At 41.4% G+C, this 15,220-nt stretch overlaps 1 protein-coding gene across 2 annotated transcripts in view; it reads right to left on the minus strand.

Moving 5' to 3' along the window:
* Positions 1-15,220, minus strand: part of LOC121269068 (echinoderm microtubule-associated protein-like 6) — a 738,052-nt gene that overhangs the window by 154,789 nt on the left and 568,043 nt on the right. For both annotated transcript variants that reach the window (XM_041173516.1, XM_041173508.1), the window contains one exon: positions 5,153-5,284. In XM_041173516.1, coding sequence (XP_041029450.1) covers positions 5,153-5,284 — 132 coding nt within the window. The remainder of the gene's footprint in view (positions 1-5,152; positions 5,285-15,220) is intronic.

Consider the following 15,220-nt stretch of genomic DNA (forward strand, 5'->3'; position numbering starts at 1 on the left):
AGTTCTGGGCTGGGCCTAGAAGGCCTGGCTTCAAACTGCAGCACTTTGGCAGGGCAGCAGCTGAAATGCAACTAAGAGGGCAGTGAGGAGTGGCAGTAGTGGGAAGATGAATGCTGTCATCATGAGAGAAGACAGCAGATTCATGCTGTCTGAGCCACTGCCCTGCACCCCTGGGGCAGGATGGGGGCTCAGCAATTCTAGTAATGTGTTGGAGGACAGACTGCTAAACTCATCTGGCGCCCTGCTAAATTCCTTTAAATCCTGGTACCTGCAGCTCCGACAGCAGTAGACTGAGCTTGTGTAACAGCAAGGTGACTTTGTCTAACAGAAGTCGGAGCTTAGATTGCAGTGCCCAATTGCTGGTTTTTGATTGTGCTGTAAACTGTGATATCAGCCACCTGCAAGATGGGTGGGCCCATAAACTTTTTCATAAGTTTGGCCACCATGGAGAGAATAGGCTTTAAGCTCCACACAAAGCCCAGTAGCAAGCTGGTGTGAGACATTTCCGTGTTCCTTGATATTGACTGTTGGCATTCTGCCATGTCTTCCAATGCATCAAGCATTTCAATGTGCATTCCCATTAGTATTCTTCTGTAGGCTACCCACCGAAGTCCTCTGAGTTCTCCACCAGAAACCTTGTGCAACCTTGTCTTCTGGAAAGTTGGCACCTGTGCTGCCCTTGTTGCTTGCCCTGGCTGCAATCCACTTGTTCCCAATGTCTCACCTCGTGCAGATCCTTCCTCTAAGCTAGCCAGTATCAGTATCTGAGCTTGTGGCTGTTGGTTTGAGAGTGGGAGACAGTATTTCTTCTTCTTCACTGGCTTCCTGATCTTCCATCTCTTTCTCTTCCACCACTGCCTAGCCAGGTTGCAATTCTTGGGTGTCTGAAAGAAAAAAGACCCAAGGACAGGGTTTTGGTGATGGGTACCATTTAGGGGGAAACACGGGGCCGGATATTTGTCTTCAGTTTGGAAACCATGAGTCAGGCCATTTCCCGATGTCGTGGTCCCAACTTTTAAAAGTCAGACCACACACCTGGTATTTTGGTCCCTAGGTGCTGTGTGCAGGCTTGAGACAGGGCCACCGCCTCCTGAGGCAGGCTGGAGCTGGCAATGGAGGCTGGCAGACGGTGAGATCAATGGATTAGAAGGCCCACTTCCATATAATGGGACATTGGCCCAGCTCAATTCATGCTTATTAGGCCTTCTAGCCCTCACATCCCGCCCCACCTCACCATCTATCAACTCCCATGCTGCATCCATGACTCCTCATATCCCCCATCATCTCAATGCCCGCATGTCCCCTCCAATGCCTCCTCATATCTCCCATGCAGCCTTTGTACCCACTCATCCAGTATATCAGAACCAGTGAGTTATACAATAACACTGCTAAATCTTTGAATGCTCATGAATTAAAAAAAACAGACATTCAGCATTCCCTTTGAGGAAGCTTTTAATAGTGCCCAAATAAACACATTGGGCAGGATTTTATGCGTCAGTGAATGGGGGCGGGGCCCGGTAGCCGACGCGTAAAATGACGGGCCGTGACGTCGGGGGGAACTCCCAATGTCACCGCGTCCCATTTTAATTTTCAGGAAGGTGGGGATGCAGCGAAATCAGCTGTGCGCCTGCCGACCTGTCAATGGCCAATCAAGGCCATTGACAGAGTCAGTTAAGTAATTAAAGGACCTGCCCATCCAACCTGGCGGGCAGGCCAGGAGCCCCAGCGTGAATTAGAAAAAGCATGAAACCTCATCCATCGGCAAGATGAGGTTTCATGTAGGTTTTAAAAAATTTTAGTAAACTTTTGTAAAAGCTATGGACATGTCCCAACTCACGTGACACTATCGCATATGGGGACATGCCAGGGAAATTTTATTTTTCTATTTTTAGGTTTTTAACATTTAGAACTGATCTCCCTGAGGCTGCACTTAGCCTCAGGGAGATGAATGCGCTCTTTTGTGCACATGCACGAAAGAGCACATTCTCGATTTTGGGATTCTCCCCCTGCCCACACAGGAAGCGTATAGTGCTTCTGTGTGGACGTCACGCTGGGCGGGCCTTAATTGGCGTAAAATGGTGCTGCGCCCCCAATTGTGGGTGTCTGTGTGCGCCCACCCTTCAATTTTGCCCCCGGCGGGGGGAAAATTCAGCCCATAGGCATTGAAAAACTACTGCGAAGCAGGAACAAGTTATTACAAAGTAATAAAGCTTTCTCTCAAACAAAGCCAGTGAAATTCCCATGAAGGAACCTTTACACTTGTCCAATTAAACACACAGGCATTGAAAACCCACTTCAACAGAAGCAGGTTGAGCAGATGGTCAGACATCTGTTTTGCCGGATGTCCTCATTATGATTTTTTTGGCTGAGCTCTAAGAATGACTAATAGAATCAGCCCAGCAGGTGTTTGCTTAGTTGCAAGCGAGAGTGCCAGCTTTTCTTGATTGACAGCTTTATTACCTTGTAATAATTTGATTCATTTTTCAGGTTTTTCAATACCCATGTGTTTATTTGGAAAAAGGTTCCTTCAATGGGAATGTCACTGGCCCTTTTTGAGTGACAGCTTTATTAGAGATAACTCGATCTTTCTTTAAAGTGGTTTTTCAGTGTCTGTGTTCATTTGGACAAGATTAAAAGTTTCTTCAAAGGGAATGTTGAATGCCTGATTGTGTTTTTTTAAACCCATAAGCATTTCAAAGACTTACAAGTATTTTATATGGCTCATTGGTTTTGTACTGTAGATACTGACAGAGTACTTCAAAGGAACAGCAGATATCAGGACATTAAATAAATGTGAAAATAAAATCACGGCATTGAAAACATATTTAAATCATCATAAACCATTACATCATGACTGAAGTTATCAAGAGCTTTTAAACTTACCCGTCAAAAGGTCATGATTCCACACCAGGCTTCCCCCATGGTTCACGAGCTGATTTACCTGGTGTGGTTTCTACAACCTTCAGGAACCCACCAGCCTATACAAAAGTACCAAAGGCAGGTAAATAGCGAACCCGTCATCTTTAGCGAGTGCTGGTCACGACCCACCACAATTCCTGACCTGACAAAAAATGACGGGCGACAGGAATTGGAAGGGAAATTTAAAAATGGAAGCATTGCAAGTGTGCTGTTTCATCCTCCTAACAATATTTGGAGTGAAAATTCAATCCAAGGTATCCATGCTTAGACCATGTGCAGCTTTGAAATTAGAGGGATTGTGGGATGAGGGGGGCATTGGATATGAGAAGATGGATTAGTTATGCACATACCATCATCTTCAATGGTTTCAGCCGCTATATGTCATGGCCGCTCTAATAATGGTGAACACTGTCTCCTTCATGGGGTTCAGGACATGCAGATATGCCTTTCCCCTGCTGGGTAGGTGCTGCTGCTTCCAGTTATGTGACACCTTATCTTGCAAGAGGGTGGGAAGTGTGTCAATGAGTGTGGTGCAATCTGTTTGGGTAATGATTGAATAGTATCTGCAAACTGCAAAATGTGAGGCTTGCAGCAGCGTTAAGAGTGTGAGAGTGTGATGAAGCTATGAATGTTAGGTATGTGTCACGCTCAATAGAGAATGTTGGTGGGTGAGTGAATGCAGCAGTGTAGGAGACTACTGACTCATTTGCAAGGATATGGCATCCAGGTCCGTAGGGCTAGACTGCTGGCATTGACTGCAATTGTTGTCTGGTAGTACTCCTCTGCAATACCTGCCTGAATGACCTCCTGGCCCCTTGTGGATAGAGAACATCTCTCCTCTTGGGCTACCTTCTGCACCAAGGCCTTCAATGTAGCATCTGAGAATCTAGGAGCAAGCTCTTTCCCCTGTTGCACCACTAGTCCCTGTTCTTACAGGTTAGACTCTCTTCCTCTGTCACATCGAGCACCAGTTTTAGCCCCAAAGCACTTACCCTTTAAAAGTTGCAGGTTGGTTTCAAGTAGTGCAGGCTGGCTTTAAGTGGTGCCAGCCTTGTACTAACTTGGGCTCCCTGCTGAGGTGTACAGTCACGCAAATGCGTGTCTAGCACTGGTCTGCATGCTATGATCATTTAAATTAACAGGCAGCACAAAGTTTGCATGCCATCTGCATTGGGCATGCAGCACGATCCTGGTGCCTGTTTTCATGGGCTATCAAGTTTTGCCACCCAGTAGGTCTCAATAATCCAGTATTCGATTGTTACCAAGTTCTTTGATTACTGCTGGTTTGGGATTTTTCATGGAACATCACGTACAATGCTGCAGCCCTTAGTAAGCTGAACAGCTGATTTATTCTCTGCCTTTCCCCTCCAAGTCTTCTATGGAGCTCTTTTGGTGATTTTCAACTGTCTTACCGAAACCTTCTTTTCAGGTAAAAGTTGCAAACATCTTTTTTTAGTTGATCTTCAGTGATTTCAGGGTCCTTCACTGCTGCCATCATGCTGTTTGTTGGTTTTGACCGGCTAAGGGAGGTTGCGGAGACATAGATATATCTGAACAATAACTGATTTATTGCATGAATGTAACTATTTACAGATATACAAGACTACAGGTATTACCCAGTCTAAGCTATGGGCTTTCTCCTCTTAGATTCTTAGTCATGTGACTCACTCTTACATCACCATGTGGGCGGTACTGTATCTCCAGTCCCACACATTAATCCTTTCAGCCCTGAACACCCTAACACTACATGAAGAATATGAGGTCTCTGCAGGAAAAGAAAATTGCAGGATTGCAGTTTTTAGTTCTCAGGGAATGCTGAGCCATTGTAATAGGCAATAGCTTTTTAAACTACATGAAAATTTTATCTCACTTGTGGCAATGAATTGTACTCATCCTGTCATAAATACTCATCTGGATCTGATGTTTGGAGTGCTACAGTGCTTAAGAATGAAGCAGGAGTCCAGACATGATTCAGTGTTGAGCCTAGCCCTTAAGCAAAATAAAACGCTATTAAAATAATATTACCCTTTCAGTGAACATTTTTCATACTTTACACCTCAAAAGCAGATAGATTTAAAATTAGTGACTTTGTATGTTAGAAACTGACATACCTAATATGTTTCGCAAATAAAATTTTTGTGAGCGTTTCTTTAAAGTTTTGATTTTTTAATGCATTTTTGATTTTGAAATATTTATAGAAAATGTTGAAAAGACTTGAAGAATAACTTCTTACCTTTTACATCCCAGTCTACATGGGTAATGTAACTAGAAGCCCCTTTACATATGCCAACTCTTTTACTTGAAAGCACATTGTAGATGTCCACAAAATTGTCATGTGAAGTTACAGCCAGATATTTCCCTGCATCTAGGAGCATAATAAATGTTATTAGTAGTCACACAACACACACACACAAAGAAAACTAAGGTTAGGATTTTACAGCCTCCCTGCCAGTGTGTTTGAAGGCAGGGGGTTCATAAAATAAAACAGGTGACCAGCCCATCACTTTTCTGTCCACCCCTGGCCTGCCCCCTTATTACGGTGTGTGGGGAAGGCCTCAGGCAGCCTGCCCACCCTTAGGCCTATGGAGGGTCTTATGTGGCCAATTAATGGCCTCTTAAGGGCCTCATTCCTCCTCCATTGCTATATTACAAGTGGCAGAGGAAGGTGGGACAAGGCTGGCAGCTTTCACTGTGCAAGCTGCTGTTGGGCAAGAAGGGGGATACCTCCTTTTGGGGGGTTCCCTTGTAACCATTGGAAGCCCCCCTTTAAGATCATAAATCCCCCCATTTACGACTCCCTCAAAGCTTCTGAAACACAGCCTCCACCATTGGTTGGGGTCTACTAGACAGGGCTATTTACAATCCCTGAATTGCCTGAAGTCTGGGATCCACGACACTTCTACAGTGGCCACTTCTAAAATCTGGCGTTGCTGGAATTACCCAATTGCCAGCCAATCAGATGGGCTGGCAGCTCTCTCAGGTGGGATTTCCTTCCAGATGGGGGTGCAAGTCCCTCTCTAACTAAACTTAAGCTGCCCCCTGTGTAATATTGCTGCAGGATATCCAGGTTTCAGATGGGTGGGCTGACCACAGGCTTTTTGGTAAGGAAGCGAGGGGAATACTCCCCTAAAATCTAGCCCTGAATTTTTAAGCTGGTAATGTTTCTGAAAACTTCAGCAACTTGATTTTAGCATGAGTAGCTTACAATCGTGGGAAAATAGTATAGTGAACTCATGTACTAAGGCCAGAATTTTACAGTCGGCGTGCGGGCTCGGCGGGAGCAGGTGGGGATGGTCGGGGAGCTGACTGCCACCCACGATCGGGTCCACATCGCCATTTTACGCGGGTGGGCCAATTAAGGCCCGCCCTGCGTGGATCGCGAGTGGTAGCGCGCTACCTGTGCAAGCCAGGGGAAGGGGAGAGTCAGGTCTAGCGTGCAGTTCGCTCATGTGCACGGAAGAGCATTTCAATCTCCCTAAGGCACGGAGCTGCCTCAAGGAGATTGAAACACTTATTAAAAAAATTTATAAATATAGTAAAAATTGAATGAAACATATCCCCTCACATGACTGTGTAACATGAGATGGGATATGCTTTTAATGTAAAAAAAAGGTTTTATTTAATTAGTATTAGTTTGAGGGAACCTCATCCGGCTTGCGGATGGGATTTCCTAAAAGTGTAAAGGCTGCTTGACCTTTTCAACCGCCAAATGTTGGGTTGGACAGGCAGTGTAAATTTCAAGTTAATTAGATCCTTAATGGCCTTAATAGGCCTTTCAATTATCAGTGGACACACAGCCAACACCGGTGCGCGCAGCCGAACGAAATATCACGGGAGGGCACGGTGACATCTGGATGCACGACCATGCACACTATTGAACTAACCCCTAAATATGAAATTCCCTGGCATGGGCAAAAGAAGCCTGAGAAATTCCTCTAAAGCAATCAAGCAAAGTTTATAAAAGGTGTTCCTTATAAATAATCATAATCACGACAAGAGGTATGGTACACCTCTTCCCTCCAAAGCAAGTTCTTTCTCTCAGCCAGGAGAGTGAACACAAGAATTAGGAGCAGGAGTAGGCCATTTGACCGAACGAGCCTGTTCGGTATTCAATAAGATGATGTGCAGAATATTGCAGTTGGCGTGTGGGGGTGGGCCCGACACGCTGATGCATAAAATGGCGTGCAATGATGTTGGGTGTGCGTCCCGACGTCATCGCGCGTCATTTTGATATTTCGTTCGGCGGGTGCGCATCGGAGACAACTGTGCACCTGTCGAACTGTCAATGATTTATTAAGGCCATTAAAAAAGCAATTAAAGTTGTTGACAATGTTGCCCATCCAACCTTAAGGTTGGTGGGCAGGCGGAGAGCCCAAGCCGCCTTTGCGTTTTTCAGGAAACCTCATCCATGGGCGGGATGAGTTTTCCTGAAGGTGTAATAAAATAATTAAGTACATTTTGCTAAATTGACAAATATGTCCCAACTCATGTGACACTGTCACATGAGGGGACATGTCTAAATAATTTTTCTCTTTATTTATAAAAAAGTTTCATTAAGTACTTAATCTTCCTGAGGCGAAAGAACACAGGCCCCGACTCTCTCTCCTCCCCCCACCTGCACAGGTAGCGCTGAGCGCAATGGAACATGTATTACACTGGGCAGGCCTTAATTGGCCCACCCACACAAAGTGGCAGTGCGTAGCTGATCACGGGCAATCGGCTCCGCACCCGCCCAGCCCGCCAGACATAAGTAAGATTCAGCCCCATGGCTGATCAGATTGTGGCCTCAACTCCACTTTCCTGTCTGCCTCCCATAACCCTTGACTCCCTTGTCAATCAAAAATCTAACTAATTCAGCCCTGAATATATTCACTGACCCAGCCTCTCTGGGTAGAGAATTCCAGAGACTAAAGACCCTCAGAGAAAAATATTCTCCTCATCTCAGTCTTAAATAGGAGACCCTGAAACTGAGCATAGTGCTAGACTCCTCCACAAGGGAAACATCCTCTCAGCATTCAACATCAAGTCCCCTCAGGGTCTGGTATGTTTCAATTAGATCACCACTCATTCTGCTAAACTCCAACTGTATAGGCCCAGCCTGCTTAACCTTTCCTCATAAGATAACACCTTCATGCCAGGAATCAGCCAAGTGAACTTTCACTGAACAGCTTCTAATGCATTTATATCCTTTATTAAGTGAGGAGATAAAACTATACACAGTACTCCAGATGTGGTTTCATGAAGGCTGTGTACAGCTGCAACAGCACTTCCTTACTTTCATACTCAATTCCCCTTGCAATCAATGCCAACATTCCATGTGCATTCCTAGTCATTTGCTGCACCTGAATACTAACTTTTTGTGATTCATGGACCAGGATACACACATTCCTCTGCACCATAGAGTTCGGCAACCTCTCCCCATTCAAATAATACACTGCTTTTCTATTCTTCCTGCCAAAATGGACAAGTTCACATTTTCCCACATTATATTCCACCTACCAAACTTTTGTCCACTCACTTAACCTATTTATATCCCTTTGAAGACTCTTTATGTCCTCTTGGCAACTTACTTTCTTACCTATTTTTGAGTCATCAGAAAATTTAGCTACCAACATTTGGTTCCCTCTTCCAGGTCATTAATAAAGATCATAAATAGCACTGATTCCTGTAGTACTCCAGTAGTTGCAGCTTGCCAACCTGAAATGACCTATTTATCCCTACTCTCTGCTTCCTGATAGCTTACCAATCCTCTATCCATGCTAATAAGTTACTCCCTACACAATGTGCTGTTATTTTGTGAAATACTCTTTGATATGACATCTTACTGAATGCATTCTGGAAATCCAAGTACACCACATTGTTATGGACAGGAAGGTGGTTAATTTAAGCAGCACTAATTTCTCCTTTCACCACCCATCTGAAACAGAATTACAGAATTGTTATGGTGCAGGAGGCCATTTGGCCCATCATGTCTGCACCGCTCTCTAAATGAGCATTATGACTTGGTGCCATTCTCCTGCCTTTTCCCCGTACTTTTGCACATCGTTTCTATTCAAATGATCATCTAATGCCCTCTTTAATGCCTCGATTTAACCTGCCTTTACCACACTTAAAGGCAGTGCATTCCAGACTCGAACCACTTGTTGTGTGAAAAACTTTTTTCTCACATTATATTTGTTTATTTTGCAATCATTTTAATTCTGTGCCCTCTCGTTCTCGATCCTATTATGAGTGGGAACAGTTTCTCTCGATCTGCTCTACCCACATGATTTTGAATACCTCTATCAAATCTCCTCTTAGCTTTCTCCTCTCCAAGAGAGCAGTCCCAACCTCTCCAATCTATTTTCATAAATGAAATTTCTCATCCCTGGAACCATTATTGTAAACCTCTTCTGCACTCTCTCCAATGCATTTATATCCTTCCTACGGTGTGGCGCCCAGAACTATACACAATACTCCAGCTGAGCTCGAACGAGTGTCTTATATAAGCTCAGCATAACCTCCTTGCTCTTGTACTCCAAGCCCCTATTAATAAAGCCCAGGATACTGTATTTTTTATTAACTGCTCTTTCCACCTGTCCTGCCAACTTCAATGATCTATGCACATATACACTCAGGGCCCTCTGCTCCTGGCCTCCCATAAGAATTATACCCCTTATTTTATATTGTCTTTCCATGTTCTTTCTACCAAAATGCATCACCTAGCACTTCACTGCATTGAACCTCATTGCTACTATCCACCCACAGAAAGTGTTTTGAATTGTTTCCCTCTTTATAAACGGTGGTGTATTTTCCAACCCTTCGGTTTTGGTGCGATCCAATTTTCCTTTCATAACCTCACAGCAAACTTGAGATAGGATGAACTCAAAGGGTTAGTTTATTGCACACATTCAAACCACACAAGGAGGGTCACAACATTGCATCCACACTCAAGACAGTAAAGGGAGGGATTGAGAAAATAAAGTTTTACAGTACAGAGACCACAGAGGAACTAAGTGTTGGTTCACATGAGCCCCACAGTCCAGAATCAAAGTCCAATGAGGTATTCTTTCATGGAGGTTGGCGGGATGAAAACACATATTGGAGAATTCAGTTTTCCGATGGTGTTGACTTCACATGGTGAGATAGGCATTTAGAGATGAATCAATCTTGTAGGTGATGGTACAAAATTTCCAGCAAAAGCAGTGTACTTGGGGGCCAGGTATTCCGCCTGGGCAGATCTCCTTGTCTGTGAGGTTGCTATCAGATGGTAAACAGCAGACTGAGTTATGCAGTTCTGCAAGGCAATATTACTTGTTCCACAAGACAGAAGCCCATGACACATGATTGCCACCTGTCCACCAGGTCTTTGAAAAAGGATGTATATCCATCATCTGGATTTCAAAGATTGTTAAATGTATCAGCCATTAGGAATTGAAAGGAAGGTTGCAGGGCATTTGCCTTAGCAAACAATCCATCTCCTTCTGGCCAGCCTGCGTTATTAAATGCAGATGGCTTTTGTATAGCTCTCTTTAAAATTGGGCTGTACAATCCACAGGTGTTTTTTAGTGGCTCTTCAGTGATAATGAGGTGCAAGTTTTCCCAAAACTGCCAAGTAGTTTCTTTTGTTTGAGGGTCACGGGCAGACATAGGTTCAGCCATTCTGAACGTCTTTGTTCAGTTTTTAAATTTTAGAAATAGCATTGAGCATATCTATATATATTTTATAAAAACTATATTTTATAAAAACTGTAAGGTCTTATATAGTTTTTATAAAATATATATAAAACTGTAAGGTCTTAGTCCCTTACAACATCTACAGGTTCACCTTGCTTGTTACTTCCTCAAAGAACTCTAATAAATTATTCAAACATAATTTCCCTTCCACAAAACCATGTTGGCTCTGCATGATTGTATTATGATTTTCTCAATGTCCTGCTATTACCTCTTCAAAAATGGGGATTTAAGCATTTCCCTATGACAGATGCTAGGCTAACTGGGGTTTCTTGCTTCTGTCTCCCACCTTTTTTGAATAAACGTGTCACATTTGTAATTTTCTAATCTGCTGGGCCTTTCCAGAATCTAGGGAGTTTTGAACACAACCAATCATCTATTATCTCTGCAGCTATTTGTTTTATGACCCTAGGATGTGGGCTGTCAGGTCCAGGGAACTTGTCAGCCTTTGGTTCAGTAGTTTTCCCAGTACCTTTTCCTTAATGATTGCGATTGATTTAAATTCCTCCCTTCCTTTTACCTCTTGAGTTCCAAGTATTATTGGGATGTTTTTTGTGTCTTTTACAGTGAAGTAAAATACCTGTTCAATGCTTCCACCATTTCCTTGCTTTCCATTATTAATCCTCTATTCTCACTCTCTAAGGGACAAACACTTACATTAGTTACTTTTCTCCTTTTTAAATATTTGTAGGAATTCTTATTATCTGTTTTTATATTTCTAGTTAGCTTTCTCTCATATTCTAATTTCTCCCTCATTATATTTTAGTTATTCTTTGCTGGTTTCTAAAATCTATCCAATCTTCCAACTTACCACTAATCTTCACAGTATTGTACACTTTTTATTTCAATTTGATACTTTCCTTAAAATTCCTTAGTTAGCCATGGATGATGCATCCTTCCCATAGTCTTTCTTTCTTAATGGAATATATCTTTGCTAAGAGTTATGAAATATCTCTTTAAATGTCTGCCACTGCCCCTCTATTGTTTTACCTTTTAGCCTATTTTTCATGTTCACTTTAACTAACTCAGTCTTCATAGCCTTGTAATTGCTTTTATTTAGGTTTAAGACACTAGTTTTAGACTCGCACTTCTCACCCTGTAACTGAATGTGAAATCCTATTGTGTTATGATCACTGTTGCCTAGAAGTTCCTTTACTGTGAGGTCATAAATTTGATCCTGTTTCATTACACATTACCAGATCGAAAATAGCCTGCTCCTTGGTTGGTTGCTATTGTCCTGAATACATTTTATGTACTCCTCTTCCAGGCTACGTTTGCCAATCTGATTTATCCAATATATATGAAGATTAAAATCATACATGATTATTGCAGTACCTTTCTTACAAGCTCAATTATTTGTTCTTGTATACCCTGTCCTACAGTGTAACTAATGTTAGGTGACTTATAAATTACTCCCACAAGTGACTTCTTATCATTGCTATTCCTTATCTCTACCCAAACTTTCTAAATCTTGATTTTCTGAACTAAGGTCATCTCTCACCACTATACTAATGTCATCCTTAATTAATAGAGCTACCCCAACTTCTTGTCCTTCCAAAATATCAAATACTCTTGAATACTTAGTTTCCAGCCTTGGTCACCTTGCAGCCATGTCTCTGAAATGGCTCTCAGGTCCTACATATTTATTTTTATTTGTGCTATCAATTTATCTGTTTTTTTATGAATGTTGCATGCATTCGGATACAGAGCCTTTAATTCTGTTTTTCATCATTCTTGCACACTCTGACCTGATCTGCTGGTACAGTCTTAAGTTTGTATGCTCCGTCCCTTCCTGTCACACTCTGGTTATCATTATCCATATCACTACTCTGCTCTACTTGTTCTTTCCCTTTAATTTATTTATATCTGCTCTCACCCTGCACCCCTCCCCTCCACCCCCAATGACTATTTAGTTTAAAGCCCACTGTACCATTCTAGTTCTACAACTCATCAGAATACTGGTTCCAGCAGGTTCAGATGAAGACCGTCCCAATGGTACAGCTCCCCATGAATTGAAACCCATTTCTGCCACACCAGCCTTTGAGCCAAACATTCAATTCTCTAAGCTTATTTACCCTCCATCAATTTGCATATGGCTCAGGTAGTAATCCAGAGATTATTACAGTTGTAGTTCTGCTTTTTAATTTAGTAGAAAAAAGGAGGCTGCTCCTCCTTGTTACCATTTTCCCTTCAATACTTAGTTGTGGCGCAGGACCAGTTTTTCTCAATGCAAAATTATTGTTTCTCTGTTGCTCATTTAAGCATGTTTGTATGTATCCATTATTAAGATTTGTAGGCTTAATATTTTTTGCTATTAGAAATGCAGGTGCTGTCTACCTGTTTTAAAATATTTTGAATGACAATAAATTGAAATGATGCTGATTTTTTTTCTGCTGGATTTGTTCAATAGGATCACATTACCCTTAGTAATATAAACCTCCTAATTATGACTTTAATAATGCTCATTTTGCTGCTCTCAAGAGGCTAAACAAAGGCTTAATTGGTTAAGTAACTGTCAACATCATTCATTTAACCATAGAGTGGGAATACTTGGTAAAGTGAACAGAGCTCTGAATTTGTAAAGTGCAGTTCACAAACACGGCACAGAAAATATTGTTTCTTTTGCCATGCAGAAAAAGAATAACTTTTTTTGAAGCCAAAAAATACAGAATTGTTAAGGATAAGGGACATTAACTTTGGAGATACATTGGTACTGCCAAAGGACTGGAAATGAACAGAGGTCTGGGATTAATATTACAACCTCAAGAAAAGCACCAAGTTGAACCAATTACTTTACATTAATGTTTATTCAAAGGGCAGATGGGGAAACGAACGTCAAATATGGACAACAAGTTGCAACCCTTTAGTTTTCTTTTTTGCTGTGAGGAAAAGGACAGTTAATTTATATTGCCTCAATTTATTTCACCTTGTCATTGTGATCCTCATGTGGTCATTAACTCATAATATTGTTACTTCTCTCGATGAAAGAAAAGATGCGCAAATATCCAACTGAAATACAATATTTTCTTGACAGTGTGCTAGATCATACCTGGATAGCAAATAAAGGTTTATTTTCCCAGTAAAAGCAATGAAAGGCAATTATGAATGACTGCCCACTTGTAAAATATCATGAGGACTTGAAACGTCAATTTTGCTCTTCTCCACCGATGCTGCCAAACCTGCTGAGTTTTTTCAAGTATTTCTGTTTTTGTTTTGGTTTTTTGTTTTTATTAACTTTAGCTACTCTCTTCCTTTTTATATACTTATAAAAGCTCTTACAATCCATTTTTATATTATTGGCTAGTTGTCATGAAGCTATTAATGTACATAATATTTTGGAAAATATTTTTCCTTTAAAATAGAGGTTTAGTCTGGAGGGGTGTCTTAATTGGATTAGAGCCTGCTAGAATGGGTGCTTTGATATGTACTAGTTTGAGATGTAAATAGTGAGGTAGAGTGTATTTGCATTTTTTGAATAGAGCATTCAAGAAGTGGGGTGAAAACTTGATGCCTTTCCAGTAGCTACCAAGCAATATGTTTATATTACTAATAAATATATTACTAAGCTAATTACAGGTTATGACAGTTGTTTAAAGTTTCCCTCTGGGAATTTTAAATAACTCCGCTTTACCAACTACATTGGTCATGAGACTAGTTTACTCTGATATTCTTTTCCTTTTTATCAACTCTTTGGTTGCTCTCTGCTGGTTCATTGGTACAATGAATGGGGTTTCATTGTTAAAGGTAAAGTTCAAAGAGACGGTGAGACAATGAGAATTTGAATTCAATCAGTGGTGGTAGGTATAACTTCTGTAATTTTTGGGTGTGCAGGGCAGAGGCAACGTAAGATCAAAAGGCAGTTGCAAGCCTCCAACTGGTTCCACAGTGAAAAGAACCTCATTTTGAATTTGTAAGGTGAAAATGCTTTGTATGGTGTTTAGTTAAGTTTATGGGTTACTGTTGCCTTAATGGAGGTTAGTTTGAAAATTTATTAAAAATTATGATAGTAGTATTTTGTAGCCATGTGTATATATATATATTTAACCTGTGTAAATTAATAAAATGTTTCAATTAGTTTAATGTAAAACCTCAAGAACTGATGGTCTGATTCCCGAATTTAGAGTCGCATCCCAAACATAATACTTAAATTTATAGGTTATGATAGTTGTTTAAAGTTTCCCTCTGGGACATTTAAATAACACCGCTTAACCAACTGCATCGGTCATAAGACTAGTTTACTCTGATATTCTTTTTTTCCTCTTTTTATCAACTTTTTGGTTGCTCTTTGCTGGTTTCTGTAACACTCCTGATCCTCAGAGTTGTTACCATTTTTTGCAATATTGTAAGCCTTTTCCTTTAATCTAACACTATCCAGAACTCTTAAGCTAATATTATCCTGAGGGCTTTAAACTAAACAAGAGGAGTGAGGGATCAAGTTTTGGTAGAGGTGGCAATCCAAGGTGTAGAGACAAGACAGGGGAGCAAAATAGTATTATGAGAAATGAGGTTCAGAGAATGGCAGGAAGGGACAAGAGAAAAAAACCTAAGAATACATCAACAGTCAAGACTAGGTGTTACAAAGGTAACA

The sequence above is a fragment of the Carcharodon carcharias genome, chromosome 2, assembly GCF_017639515.1.
Source record: "Carcharodon carcharias isolate sCarCar2 chromosome 2, sCarCar2.pri, whole genome shotgun sequence".
NCBI classification, from domain to species: domain Eukaryota; kingdom Metazoa; phylum Chordata; class Chondrichthyes; order Lamniformes; family Lamnidae; genus Carcharodon; species Carcharodon carcharias.